The 15,558-nt window shown below is 42.0% G+C and overlaps 1 protein-coding gene across 11 annotated transcripts in view; it reads left to right on the top strand.

The window, feature by feature from the left end:
• The window catches only part of LOC140191133 (nuclear factor 1 X-type-like), a 425,546-nt gene that overhangs the window by 65,659 nt on the left and 344,329 nt on the right, over positions 1–15,558 (top strand). For 9 of the 11 annotated variants that reach the window (XM_072248254.1, XM_072248245.1, XM_072248246.1 and 6 more), the window contains one exon: positions 7,328–7,859. In XM_072248254.1, coding sequence (XP_072104355.1) covers positions 7,328–7,859 — 532 coding nt within the window. Of the gene's footprint in view, positions 1–6,640; positions 6,827–6,851; positions 7,061–7,327; positions 7,860–15,558 lie in introns of those variants that run through there. The other 2 variants (XM_072248250.1, XM_072248253.1) reach the window with 2 other exon arrangements.

The following is a 15,558-nucleotide window of genomic DNA, read 5'->3' as shown; positions in this document are numbered from 1 at the left end:
GTTGGTCACTTCAATCAATCATTGGGTAATTAAATGCGCGCGCTTAGACTGCAGGCTCCTCTCGAAAGCAGTTGCTATTGAGTCTGGGCGGTCCTAGTGTCGAGTCCCTTCTCCCCATTCTACCTCAGTTCTTTCTCGGGCACCTACCCTCATCTCCACCCTCCCGCTACAAAGTGACTCGAGCACTCCCACTAAGCGTCTTACTCAGTGTGCTCAAACCCTGATGTCCCCCACACCCCAATCCCCCGTTCCTTTTCCCCGCCGTCCACTCCGCACGCATGGTTCCCTGAATGTCCGTAGCTGGTTGAGTGGACGGCGTCTCCCGTGAACCGAGTCTCAGCCGGTGGCGGGTCTCCTGTTTACCCCGTGAGCCCCAAGTGGTTCCTTGAAAGATCCCGGCCCTCCCGCAGATGGTGCGCCTGGATCACGCCATTATACTCGCGAACATAATTAGTTGTTCAAGGCGGACGTCTCAGAAGTGTGTTTTATAGAATATTATTATAGATGTGGTGGTGGTGGTGTGTGTGGGGGGGGGCGGGGGCGGGAGAGCAGATAATTGCGTTCGGGAGTGAATGGTTAACGGATCCATGTATCACGGCCTCCCTCCCAAATTCAGCAACTTTTCAGACTCTCGTTGAGAAGCGACGTCTGGATCTTCTACAAGCTAAAAGCAGAGGCCGGCCAACGGGACGGAGGGAAAGGGAGGGAGCGGAGCCCGTTCCGAGCAGAGTGCAGAGAGGACATCACTGCAAGCTACTTGGAATGGAAGCTGATTTTACTCCACCACTGCCTCCCCGCGCTTTTCCCCCTCCCTGTGATATATGTTAACTGATGAAGTAGAGCGACGGCCTCTTTTCCTATCTCGGACGCCGATGGCCTCCAATTTAAAATCAATTTAAACCTCAAGTTAAAATTGAAAGCAGAACTAAAACGACATCATGATCACTATACAAAAAGTGGAACTTAAAATTACAGTTGTTCTGAACACCGAGAGGCAGATTGAGTGAGCGCGTAGGAGGCGAGGTGTGTCGCTTGTGTCGGCGCAGTGTTGGTTTAACTTGAGAGCGCTGGGTAACACGGGTGAGGACGATCTGCAAAAATAAAAGTGCTGAAATATATTCCACGCGAATTGGCTCTTTGCCTTAAGAAAGCAGGGACAAAGTGATCGAGCTTGTGGGGAGAGAATCTCCTCCGATTCCTCCTTCCTCCCCCCCCCCATTGTTCGCAGTTTCCCCGGGGTTCAGGGATGACCGCCGTACCTGCCACAAACCAAGTGCCGTGACCGCATTCGGCTATTCCTGGGCCGAGATCTACCTTTGCCTCAAATTTAATTGCGGGGTATGAAGCACTTCCGGAATCGCGAGAACACGGGGGCTACCACCGGCAGAATATTTATTCTATAATAACCCGGCAGACTGCAACTTGTAACTTACACCAGTACTTTGTCCTATATAGTTCTGGTTTGTATTTAATATCTTGCCTCTTCTGTGTTATCTCCTCGCCCCGTTTCATTGGTAGCAGAACTATATAGAGTGCTTACAGAAGCAAGTGGTTCTGTTCATTCAGAATGTGTGATGTATAATATCTGTGTATGTACGTGTGTGGTAAATGCAGACGCATGTGGCACGAATCCTCGTTTGCTTTCTCGGACCACCTTACTGGCAATCGGGCGTTTTGCTTGTTCTCCCACATCGACCCCCATCTCTCCCGGGGTACAGTGATCCCAGGCAGCACAGAAACCTACCGGTACAAAGCTGCACAATCCTGGGTAATTTTTCCCTCCATGATCTTTTCCCAACCAGGGCAGCCCCTTTCCTGGAATTAAGGACAACAGTGCCGCTAATAAATATGTACATACATATTTAAAATCTTCAGACTTTCATTAAGACCCACCCCCCATCAACCTCCCGCAGGGGTAAATGTGCACAAAACTCCAAGGGGGGGGGGTCTGAACGGCGAAATCATACCAGCCATTAATTGCCCAAATGTCCTTTACCGACCCAAGATCAAGCCCCTGCGTCTAAGTTACTTGAACGGCGCATTGATGCAAACCAATGCTGTATTAAGTTCTGAAAAGTATATATTTCCCAAACTGTTCACAACTAGTTAATGTTCAGCTTAATATAAACAGAACACGCTGAGAACTGCACACGTGGGCCCCAGTTTGATATATTTTAAGGGGAGTTATATTATTTAAGTTTACACATTCCTCGGCATACTTAGGCGTTGCTGAACGGGGTTTCTTCGATGTGTAGGCAAAAGCAAAAAAAAAAATGTAGGTTTTGATCAAAGTTAAAAGATATTGAGGGTGAATTGAAAGGCAGTCGTGTGAAATTAGATCGTGGCGTGAGAGGCACAGAATAGAGTCCTGCCCTCATCATGGGCGAGACATGGTTGTATGTTTGGGGGGGGGGGGGAGAGAACGCGGTAAATAGGGGGAAAAAAGAGAAGTGAACGGCAAAAGCACACTCTGGTTTCACAGAGGATTGTGTACTTGTTAACACCACAGGCCAAGGGCACCGCAGCCCAGCGCCGTACAGAGTAGACATTTACCGAACCCTTGCCAACCATATCTTGAAGCGCAAGAGGAAACTTTCTCTTTGAATTCTTGCCTCCGCTGCACCTTATTCATGTTATCGTCGTCTTTCCCTTAACACAAGTCTCCCCTTTAAAAAAAAAGTAATTCCAAAGGCGAATTTAAAACAAAAGAGTCGATTGAAAACACACTTGCGCGAACTTGAGTGGGGATTAAACCGTGTTTTTATTTTCATACAAAACTTGTAGCGCGTTGTTTCTCCTCTGATTTCTACCACTTCCCTCTCAGAAGATGCTGGCGGTGACCACTGTCTCCAATTCTAAAGAGAAACAATGTTTCAAAAGACTTTCAGAAATACAACACACACACACACACACACACACACACACACAAAGGAAAATATAGAAGTGAATCCTCTTCTTTGGAAATATTTTGCCCATGTACCTGTGTTTCGCTTCCGGACTTCTGGCTGCTTGTTTTACTATATTTTATATATTGTCTACCCACTCACCCACCCCGCCTTGCTAGAGTAGGTACCTCGCCTTCTCCCTGGGCTGACGCCAAAGGTTCAACCCCTCCAGAGTTTCAGATCTTGGCTAACCGTGACTGCTTTGTAAACGGAAACAAACTATTTACTTGGCTGATACACAGAGCGAACTCAACCAGGCAGCTGGTCGATACACACAAAGGGGCTCTTTCTAAACTCAAAGGATTCTTGCTAACTTTCTGTTTTAAAGGGTGAAAAAAATAAAGTAGTGATTTTTATCAGCTTTGTGGATTTTCCTTTCAGAACAATGCAAAATACCGTTTAGGAATTTATATAGAGTAGTAAATTCAAACAGTTTAAGTGGACCGGAGAGAAAGAGAGAGAGAGAGTAAAATAATTTATGTGAAATAACTGTAATGTATGCGGTGTACTTACAAATACCTTTACAATTCATTAGCGACAACATTTCTTGAAATTACTTCAACTTGATGTGTTCCCCCCCCCAAAAGCCAACAGTTAACTTATTAAACTGGTTGAATATATGCGCTTGTACAGTTGGAGATCGGTAATGCTGATTGACAAAGGAAGGACAATACTGCCTCGCTGCACAATGAAATGTGGCATCCTTTAATGGACTGAACATGGAAGTTATCCCTGCAAAAATTCTGTGTGTGTGTGTGTGTGTGTAAATGTGTTATTGCAAGTTTTGCATTAATCCTTAGTTGTGCATTATTGATTCATTTTCCCTCAACCCCCTGTATTTATGAAAGGGATATATGCTATTTCTGCAAGGGATGAAATAAAAACAGAAGAATTAACTAAATCTTTAAAGAGAATAGTCCTTTATACAAACTTGTGTTGCTGCTATAAAGTGGAAATTTTTATGGCATTTATACTCTATGTGTATATAGCCATGACAATAAACTTGAACTGGAACTTGAAATATCTGAATTAACTCTTTCAAAATATTTTACCTCTGATTTTCTTTTCCATTGCTGGTCTGTTGGAAACCTCAGTGAAACAGATTACTAGGTGCTGCGATATATATTTATGAAATTGATACAAACATTGGCAAGTGCCATGAATAATATTTTCACTTCAAAAATAAATTTGTACCAATGCCTTGCATCCCATGTACAATATAAGTAAAAATGGAATTCATATACATTGTTGTGTACATCCATGAAATGTACAATGGACAATACATGTATACATGCCTAGAAATGTTTTTATGTATATCCAATAAAAGTTGTAAAGCCCGATTGCCAGAAACACTCTGCAGGCCAGTCTGCATCTGTGGGAAAATAAACAGGGACAATGTTGCAGGCTGAAGACTTGTCAGAACTTTGAACTGAAATATTTAACTTGGTTTCACTGAACACAGGGCAGCCTGACCTGCCGAGTGTTTCCAGCATGTTCTAGTTTTGTTTTAAATTTCTAGCAACTGCAATTTTTCATTTTTTGATTTTCTTGTCTATTTAAATAAGATACATATGATATTTTTATTATAACTATATATATGCATTACATTTAAATGTGATATACCCATTTGGAAAACATGCAATGATGTTAATTTGTCTGCATGGCTGTGGTATTTTATTTTGTTTGAAGAGATGTTACTTTATTAATTCTACTCATTTACTATCAAAATCACATATATTTTTGTTACATCAGCAACAGTTTTCCATGGTGTTACTTATTCATTTCGAAATTAATTTTTTTTTAAAAAGCATCGAAGTAAATTAGAGTGCTTTAAATATGGAACTTGTTGGTAGGAGGGAAAATAATTTAAAAATTATTCCTAAAATACCGTGCAGCGGGTATCAGTCAGCTGCAGTATGGACAGTGGTAGACAATGTTGATCTATAAAGTATCTTGAGAAACATAGATGGACTTCATGCTAAGTGAAGACATGTATTTAAAAAATTACTTGAAGTTGTGTGCAAAGGCCTGGTAGATCAAGCTGAGGGATTTTCTCCCTATTATATTGCAGAATATTAAATGATTATTTTATAAGCAAATGGGGCCTTGTGCCAACATAAATACAGTCAAGGCCGCTTTGGGATTAAGTCTGATAAATTCACTGCAATGACTCCTTGCACCCTACGCCATGTGTAGACACACAGAATCAGACCACACTCGTGCATATGTGTCCTCTCATTTTACCTGTGCAGATTAAATTCTAAACTTTTTCAAAACCATTAGCCAACGCCAGTCAAAACAGCCTCACGTTATAAGTAAAATTAAAACCAATCTGCACCGGCATTCATACAGCTTTTCTGCTGTTCATATGCTTTTGGGTGCTCCAAGAGAAATTAAATTTAGAGGGATTGGAAATCTCCATTGGTTTTTGATCAGTGGGATGAAGCAACTGTTCAAGCCGTAAAGTGCCCATGAGAGGTACGGCGTTTCCTGAATCTTAATATCCTAATCCAGCAAGGAAAACAATGCATGCATGTGCACACACACATAAATGTGGACACACAATCACAAATACTACAATTTGTCTGTGATTTCAGATGTTTTATTTCCCTTGAATCGTCCCCTTGCACACAAAGAAATATTTTTTTTCATGATGGAGAGAGAAAAAAATATTCAACAATAAAACCTTCAGAAGAATTTGACTGGATTGAAGCAACATATGTTTTTCTTTTTAAAATCCAACTGCTCGTGGAATGAAATAAAGTTTTGTGGGATGACTGAGAGAGAGAGAGACAGGAGACAAGGAGCGTGTATACTGTCAATGTTGCCATATTTGTAAAATGACAGGTCTGTGTTTCAGCTACAACAGACTATTTTTTTTTAGGACCAAGTTTTAAATTGGCAGAATGTGAGGGGCATGTTAAAGCGAGAATGTAGCCAGTGTTGACCTACTTCTAGGTGGGGAGATAAGGTTGGCACAAGGCCTTGTGAATGTAGAGAGGAGCTTTGTAAAGAAGCTGGGGAAGTTGAATCATAGTTCGGAGTTTGCTGAACCTCGCAGCTTGGGGGAGGGCAAACGCTTTCACGTTATAGAAGACTTCCTATTTTTAAAAGCTGACTTTTTAAGACATTCTTTTTTAGGGAGATATTTTTATAAACAAAGTATGTTTAAAATACATGAACAAATTTTAATTTTGGTGCATGAGATGCACTATCGTATTTATGCCGTCAAACGCAAATGCTACCATTGCCTATTTAGTTTTTTGTGTGTGAGTGCTTACTTTTCCCGCTCCACCACACCCTCATCACCCTCAACCCTCCAATGTCTATTTAGGAGTGAGGGTATTTGTTTATTTTTACAAAAGAATCAAATTTAAATTGTTTGTTGGTTAATCTCGTTTGCCTATTATGGGCTGCAGCTGGTTAGGGTCTAGAGGAACTGAATGTGTTTTTAATGCTGTGAAATATCCCATTCTGCCACAGTGCAGAGTGGGCAGAAATGAAAAATTCATAAATGCTGGACTTTGCTTCTTCATTGCATACGGATAGTTGATTTTGATTTGGCAAATTGCGTGCTCTCTCCAACTGCACAGCCCTACTTAAGGAACGTCGATTGGCTGGCTGGTAGGCGTGACTTTGCCAAATAGGTGGGCCTTCTGTTGGCAAGAACTCAAGCAAATGGTTGGAGATTGTGTGGGGAAAGAGATCGAGCGAGCGAGAGAGAGAAGGGAGAGAGAGAAAGAGAGAGAGAGAGAGAGAGAGTGAGAGAGTGAGAGAGAGTGAGAGAGAGAGAGAGAGAGAAAGAAGGCTGCAATCCTCTCTGCCAGCACTTCATACTTGCTCCAAGCTCCAATACGGGAATCCATCCCTCCATTACTATGGTATCTCATTCCAAATAGGCCGGAAGAGACCTGCTTTCGGACGAACTTTCTTTTTTTGGCCAAGGCCATTTGTGCATGATTAAGTCCTGTTTTTTTAAATATATAAAGCCGTTTGCTGGAAGTGTCACATTTTGTGAGTGTGTGTATGTGTGTGAGACAGAGTATCCATTCGCCTTGTATTGAGTACAATCATTGATCGGCGAGCAGCACTCAATTTAATGAGAGTTCGAAATGGTAACTATATAAAAAACATGCCAGAGCAGATGCAATGGTATTGAATTTTACCACTGTGTGTTCATGTCTGTATGTGTGTGTGCGCGCGTGTGTGTATGTGTGTATGCGTGTGTGTGCGCACGCACTAATTTTTTGAAGCCATAGTGTTTTATTTTTGCTTTTTTTTCTTGCTCATCTTCTCAATGGTTTCCTAGGTATTGATTGGTTTCTTTCCTTTGTCTCCTTCTCTTCCACCGCCTCCCCTCCACCCTCCTCTCTTGCTAACAGGATGAATTTCATCCGTTCATCGAAGCCCTTCTCCCTCATGTCCGAGCATTCTCGTACACATGGTTTAACCTGCAGGCTCGTAAGCGCAAGTACTTCAAGAAACATGAGAAGCGTATGTCTAAGGATGAGGAGAGGGTGGTCAAGGACGAACTCCTGGGAGAAAAGCCTGAAATCAAGCAGAAATGGGCGTCCCGTCTCCTGGCGAAACTGCGGAAAGATATCCGGCCTGAATTCCGGGAAGATTTCGTGCTGACCATCACAGGCAAGAAAGCTCCATGCTGCGTCCTTTCCAATCCCGACCAGAAGGGCAAAATCCGTCGGATCGATTGCTTGAGGCAGGCAGACAAGGTCTGGAGGTTGGACCTGGTCATGGTCATACTGTTCAAAGGGACTCCTTTAGAAAGTACTGATGGTGAACGGCTGGTGAAGTCACCTCAGTGCAGTAACCAAGGCCTGTGCGTTCAGCCACACCACATTGGAGTTTCTGTAAAGGAACTTGACTTATATTTGGCCTATTTTGTACACAACCCAGGTAAGTTGCCCATTTGCTTCAGTTGTTTACATCTTCTCATTCTGAATGTGCACCCTTGTTTGTATTTGGTCAATTTGTGGAACAATTATGCCATGTTTGGACAATTTCCACTTAAAACCTTTCCAATGAGCAGAGCAAAGTCTTGCCTAACACAGAATTAAAGGGGAAATATGCGCCAATGAAAAAGACAATTATTTTTGTTAAAAATGAATTGAAGTATTAAAATGCCCATTTCCATTCTGACCATTAACCTATTACAAGGTTCATTTTAGTGAAAACACAGTTTAAATTTTTTCAGTAAAGTGTGCCATGCTCGGCATATAAATTTTTCAGGGAAATATTGCATTAACAATAAATTAAATTGTTTTCAATGAATATCATTCGTCATGATGTCAATTGCCAAATGCTGAGGGAACTCAAATTTTAATTGAATGAAATTTATCCAGTCATAAACCATTACAGTGAGTGTACAAATGTGAGTTCATTTAAAATCCCACGTAGAATAAAAAATTTCCTTAATTAAAACATTACAAATTTTATTTTCTCCTCCTTAAACAGTGCATGTCTGCAGTTTGAATTATTCCTGATTTTTCTTTTTTAAAAAAATCTAGTCTAAGCTAGTAGCTTCATGCACTGGAAGATTTGAAGGTGAAGGAATAGAACTAAAAAAAAAATTATAATTAAATTAATAGTAGAGGGCCCTCGAGCTCTATTTATCTGTTCCTGCAAAGTGACAATGTGCTATCTTTCCTTTGGTTTATTTTCCCACTTTGCACAAGGAAAGCCGGCCTCTTGATTTATCATATCTCAGCCTTCGGTGCTGCTCACCCCGTTGTGTTTCAGGGTGTCGGACACCAGCCGCCTGCTCCGAGTTGGGCTTTGACCCACGGCCTTTGTGACAAAGGCAGAGCGAGAGAGTGACTGAGCCAAAGCTCCGCAAGCAGAGGCTGCTTGAATTGAGCCAATTTTTACTTGCAACAACTTGTTTGGAGTATGAATGCCATGTGTTGTCAGTAAATGCTCGGACTCGGAGATTCCGATATCCCTGCTCACAATCTCAATTGAAATCTCTTGCTGCAAAGAGAAATTGGAAGTGTATCTGGTAATGTTGTGACCACAGGCTACTGAATGTTATGAAGTGTGTATCATTGCGATAGAAATAAGTGAATGTTTGATTTGCACTCCATAATGACGTGTGCTTTGTCCAGCTACGTGCTACTCCTAATCCTAGTAGCAATATAAACATTGTGTTTCCTAGTCTTTTAGTGCACTGGTTCACTTTCACTGGGCACTTTTAGTGGTGCTGTTATGTAAAAGGGCCGCACCTTTTTGTACACATGAATTGAAAGAAAAATCAGAGAATTAGCTGCACAAATGAAAATTATTATTAGAATTGATCATCCTACTTTCTCAGTGTGAATTATAGTATATATCTGCGGCAGAGCTGTGAAGTAGATGTGTTAAAATTTGCAAGGTGATTGGGTATTATATGTGAAGGCATTGCACTTGAACCTTCTTCTTTTTGCTTGAGTGAGGCTCCAAAGGTTGGGGGCTTTTAAGAGCAATGAGAGATATTGTCACTCTGCATAGGGATCACATATAGGGAGTGCGGAGTTATTCGCAGCACCGGCTCCCAAGACAGAATCAAGTAACACTGGTAAGTAACTCTTAACTCTCCCTCTACAGCCCAGCACACTGCTATCCTGTTGCGGGGTTGGGAATGGAGTAGCTGGAACCAGACAGGGACACAAATCGTAGGGCTGAAATTTGTCAGTGCCAAGTCTCACTTGACTGTACAATTTCATGCCATTTAATACAGGCACAGCTAAAATACAATCTTCAAGTTAAGGAGTAAAATTTTTACTTACTGTCCTCAAAGAAGTGTGCAACATATTTTATTGACAAAGCAAATACTGCTTGTTAGAAATGTGGTTCAATGCAATAGCTTTGGTTGTGTTCTTTGCAACAGATGTCCTACTAATAAGCTTGAATTGTAACAGAGAAGTAGAGAAACAAGGGGGGAAAAAGACTTTTTTGTGTGTGTGTCTCTTTCTCTCTCTCTCTCTTTCTCTCTTCATTGGCAATCTGTCAGGACACGGACACAGCAGCCTAAAACAATCAGCCTACAACAATGAAAAGCGGGGAAAAACATTCCATTTTTATTTGGCCCCACCTGGGGAGACGGCGCTAACAATTGTTTTTGCCCACAATGCCACCTTGTCCAGAAATGATGTTTCATCCTCCGAACAGTCCACTATTCCTTCTGTTTCATGAACCTGATTTTTATCTCTGTAAGTCTTTGAAATTAGGCATTCACTTTTAAAACAATAGCAAAATAATTCAGGTGTATGTAATAGTGTTGATCAGTTGAAAAACCTTTAAAGTATTTAATCGTTACTTTCTCCGTACATTTGTTATGAATTTATGTATCTGAGATATGTGAGACAAAAGTCGTGTTTGCCTGTTGATATCTGTGTATGTCATTGAATGAAATATGCCTATAAAGCAGCTTCTTAGCTTATTCCATCCCGCCATTTTCACCCCACCAAAGCGGTTGCTAAGATGGCGTGAGGTTCTGTCCTCTCCATGTAATGGACATAATAGAGCTGATAGCAGGGTTTAAAGAAAGTCCATCTAAGAGTACATTTTTTGTTAGTTCTCTTTTAGCTCTGTCCTTCTAAGTCACATGTATCTTACATAATGCCAGCCAGCTGCTTTTTTGAAGCCCGATTTGTTCGTCGTGATTTTATTTGTACAGGGCAAGAGATGAGATCTTATCGTCAACACCCTATACTTGTTATGGTGTCATTGTGTTTTTGTAGTGGGATGACATCTCCTTTTTTCTTGACATTGACAGAGCAGGTGGCAGAGCCTCCAGTGACCCAAGTTCAATCCTGGCCATTGGTGTTGTCTGTGCGGGGGCTTTTCTTCATTCTCCTTGTGACCCGCGTAGGTTTTCCCCGGATGGTCTGGTTTCTCTGGTATCTCAAAGGCATGCAGTTTGGGAAATTGACTAGCTATTGTAGAATGGCCAGAGCGTGTGGGTATATGGGACTGGGGGAAGGAGCTGAAGCGGGGAGAATAAGATAGCGTTGGTATCGGGTGTGGACTGAACGGGTGAAGGGGCTGTTTCTGTGTTGTGGGACTCAATAACAGACTAATCTCTGACATGTCTGTCTCTCTTCACTAGGATAAGTGGCTTATTGCTAGGTCAATCAATATTTCCTTCGATTTTTTTTCTTGCACTGGGCTTGTGCAGTCTAGTCACATCATTAGATGAACAAATGATATTGGCAAAAGTATTAACCTGTACTGTACGTCTAAAAAAACCAAGAAAATCTTGTGTGAACATTGTGCTTTAAGGCTCAACCTGTTGTGGGTAAAAGTAAATTATTTTCCAGGTCAGGGTTGCCAAGCAGACAAATGGAAATAAAAAAATTAACCTACACACAATAGTCAACAAAAATTAAAACTCAGCAACACTGTGGTTCAGAGACAAAACTACACTCCTGAAAGTGTTAACATAATGACTTCAAAACCAGCACCTTGTCAAGAGTGTTTGAGCAAAGGGTTAAGCAGTGAAATTTGGAAATACTGTTAGAGCCAATGGATGATAAAGATAATTTGCAACTTAAGGTCGAGTTTCTCCTGTGGAAAAACTAGGAGGGTATTATTGGTTCCTCATCCCCACAAGAAATTATGATCGACTCTTCTGTTTCTCAGCACAGGTCTGGTGCAGACCTGACCTGTAGCAGGGGCAAGGGGTGCCAAGGCTTGACAGTGCAGGTTGAAGTAAACGGCCGTATGAGTTAGCTGCTTGTCAATGCTGTTTCTGCCAATGCCTTGTTGCACATCTTGATTTGTGGTCTTTATACATAGTAGTTCATTGCCAGCCGGTTTTGATGTCTCATGACCCATCGCTATGAGACCCTTCAAGCTGAGGGGCATATTGGCCTCTTCAAGGTTGGAACGTCTATGTATACGAAAAGCAAAAAAACCTCATCATTAAATAAATTAAGAGCTAAAAAAGCTTTTCTATTTATTTAAATATTTGATTTCCCACTTTTATATACCCAAATTCAATTTAATTTATATATATAAAACCATTAGTATATATTTATAATATCATTCTACTGATAAATAAATATGTTAGATATCGGTGCAGGATAGGAAATCCTTCAGAGACTGTGGTTGTGATGTAGTGCTCAGGAGGAGAATGGGCGTGCTTGGGTTTATCAAAGCTGAGGATGAGCCATGTTCTGAGTCCCTCTCCCAACGTATCACCCTTGCTCAAGATGTCGGATGTTGAAGAGACGTGGCTGCACTCCCTCAAGCTCGATAGTGCTGCAGCCAGGTCCCCCAGAGCAGAAATTTGAGGAGGGATTAAACCAATCTGCAGTGAGCCAAAGGCAGGAGTGCGGCCATGATCCCTGCCCATTGTCAACCTTGAGTTTGTGGCAGAATGATATCGACACTTTCACTGTTGCCCACCACTACAGTTCTGACTGCAAAAAACGGGTATAGGCTTGCCCCTGCCATTCAGCCTTCCTGCTGGAATGAATCTCTGTCACTCAATATCCAGGTACAAAATAAGCAGTCATATAGAGCGATGGTTCTGTAGAGTCATTATGGTATGGGAGGCTATTCAGTCCATTGAGTTTGTACTAGCTTCTAGTAAAGCAAACGTCTGAATCCCATTACCCTGATCTTACTCCACACTCTGTGAAGAATTCTCTGATGCCAATCTAATTCCCTTCCAAAGCTTTGCTTAATTTTGTTTCTACCTCCCTTCAGTTGGTGAGTTGCAGATTATCAACCCTCTGTCTAAAAATTTTCCCTGCATTCCCTCCTGACCTCACCTCCCCCATCAATTGCCATCGTGTTGAAGCTTCTCGCCTCTGTTCATGAACGTCTTTCTCCAAACACTTTGTGATATTGTCTACCTCTGTCAAGTTCAGGTTTAATTCTCATTCAACCATACAATGAAATGAAACATTGTTCCTCTGGGGTCAAGGTGGAAAACACAATACATACAGTCACACGCAGCATACAGGGTGTGACTATTTAGTTATGAAATCTCACAACCTTCCCTGAGGCCCATTTCCTCCAGTAAGTTGGAGTTGAAAAACTTCTGCTTTACCAATAAGCCCTGTCACCTTCAAAAGATATCTGCAATTTATGAACTGATCCCTCTGCCCCACCACAGCATCATTATCAACTTTTTCATTCAGATTCAAAACCAGGTTTTGAAGAATTCAGTTCTCAGAAAAAGCAAGAATTTCCATTTTGCCTGCATCAAGTTGGATGTTGCGACTCTGTTCTCAGTGTGAAGGAACTGGTCAGGGAGACGTGATAGGCGAAACCATGGCCAAATTTGGGACGAGCCTTATGAATACAGTCTCTTGTTAACTCATTGAGGCCCATTTGTTTCAGAGTGAGTGAAATGATCCATGCTGGTTCAGGAGTCTGATGATTATAGGCTGATAACTGTTTCTGAACTTGCTGGTGTGGAACCTAAGGTTCCTGTACCACAAATGTAAAGCATACACATCCATGTTTATCACACCTCTTGTTGCATGGATACCCTTAGATGTTATTAAACACTGGGAATATTATTGTAGGAGCTGACAGAAAATGCAGCAGCTGTTAACTCCAAGTCTGTGACCAGTCAGTGGAGTCTGTTTGTGCTGTCCAGGTGTCTGAGCAAACTGATCTGCCCTGCTTTGGGTAAACCTCAATTAAAGGCATTAAAAGTGACTGGGCAGGTATTCAGCTTTGCCATCAGGACCTCCCTCAGCTCAAGATCATCAACTGAGATGAGGCTATCTTGATGTTGGATTTGGATTGGGAGTCCATAATGTTTATGGTCAACACCTGTCTGGTCAGGGATAAGGATACCACCAACTCCAGCAGCTTAAAGCTGAGTATGGACAGATTCTGAGATCAGCGAGGAGAACACAGTTCAGCTCCAATCAGCCAGCAGTGGCATGGTTAGGTTGCAGCATCTTTCGACCCCCTGGTTGGTTGCTGCTTGTTCCATCTGGACATTATAGAAAGAATAAGGGCTGTCCAAATTGGATGTATCATCAAAGATTCCTGATGCATTGATGTTCTGCCACTAGATGTCACTAGGCTTGGCATTGGAAAGTACTTGAAGGACAGTTGGGATGCCATGGTTACATCCATCCTGTGTGCCCTTGTTTAGACTCTCAGACCCGCCTCCAAACCTGACACGCCATCAAAAACTGATTATCCGGTGCATCATTCTTTTCAGTTCGTGGCACCTTGCTGTGCACAATTGGATGTGGCATTTCCCCATGTAACTACAGTGAGTGCTCTTCAAAGAGAAAGACTTTCATGTCTACAGTGCCTTTTAGATCTCTTTCAAGACCATCCAATCTACTTCACAATCTGTGAAGTAGTTTTTGAAGGGTACTCATTGTAACATAGGAAACAGCCAATTTGTAATCACCCAGGAACAGCCATGTGACAATGGTCTGATAATCTGTTTTCACAATGTTAATTGAGGTCAGGACACTGAGGTTAGTTCAACTACCCTTTTCCTAAGGAGAGGTCAGAGGGTACCTTAGTTCAGATTCAGATCCAGGTTTTTTTTTATATATTGGATGCATATCAAAGCATACAGTGAAATGTGTCATTTGCTCGACCAAAATAGCACAACACAACCAACACAATCTAAGGATGGGCTGGGGACAGCCCACAAGAGTTGCCGCACACTCTGCTACCAACAGAGCAGCCCGCCATGATCATCAGAACAACACAGGACACAGCAAGCAACAAAGCAACAGCAGTGAATCAAGTCCCTTTCTTCCCTCCCTCACACCCACCCACCTAAGTACATACATGGTCCTCTAACCCCAGGACAGGCCGTCTTCAGCCACCAGCCTTCAAAGGATGGACTTGTGCATTTGCAGACTCCCAGCTCCAGCTTCCCTAACAGACTTGCAGAGATTCGCAATCTTGGGCTCTGTTTAAACTCTCACCCAAATGACCACCTATCTGAGGTGCTGCCCACTGTCAGTAATCAGAATCAGAACCAGAACTGGAATCAGATTTAATATCACCGGCATATGCCGTGAAATTCGTTTACTTAGTGGCAGCAGTACAATGCAATACGCGATAATATAGAAGAATAAATAAATCAGTCAATTACGGTAAGTATAAATATGTATATTAAATATTAAATTAAAAATAGTGCAAAATATAAATAATATTTTAAAAATTGAGGTAGTGTTCATGGGTTCGATGTTCATTTAGGAATTGCTTGGCAGAGGGGAAGAAGCTGTTCTTGAATCGCTGAGTGTGTGCCTTCTGGCTTCTGTACCTCCTTCCAGACAGTAACAATGAGAGAGGGCATGTATGGGGAATGGGGGTCCTTCATAATAGATGACGCCTTTCCAAGGCACTGCTCATTGTCTTGCATGCTACCGAGGTTAGTACCCAAGATAGAGTTGACTAATTTAACAACCTTCCATAGTTTCTTTTGGTCCTGTGCAGTAGCCCACCCCCCACCCCCCATACCAGACAATGATGCAGTCTGTCAGAATGCTCTGAAGAAGCTGTAGAAGTTTTCAAGTGTCTTAGGTGACAAACCAAATCTCCTGACATCCCTAGTGAAAGCCACCGTCTTGCCTTCTTTATATCTGCATCATTATGTTGGGACCAGGTTAGCTCCTCA

The sequence above is a fragment of the Mobula birostris genome, chromosome 32 (assembly GCF_030028105.1).
Source record: "Mobula birostris isolate sMobBir1 chromosome 32, sMobBir1.hap1, whole genome shotgun sequence".
NCBI lineage: Eukaryota > Metazoa > Chordata > Chondrichthyes > Myliobatiformes > Myliobatidae > Mobula > Mobula birostris.
This window is presented reverse-complemented; position numbering and strand designations above follow the sequence as displayed.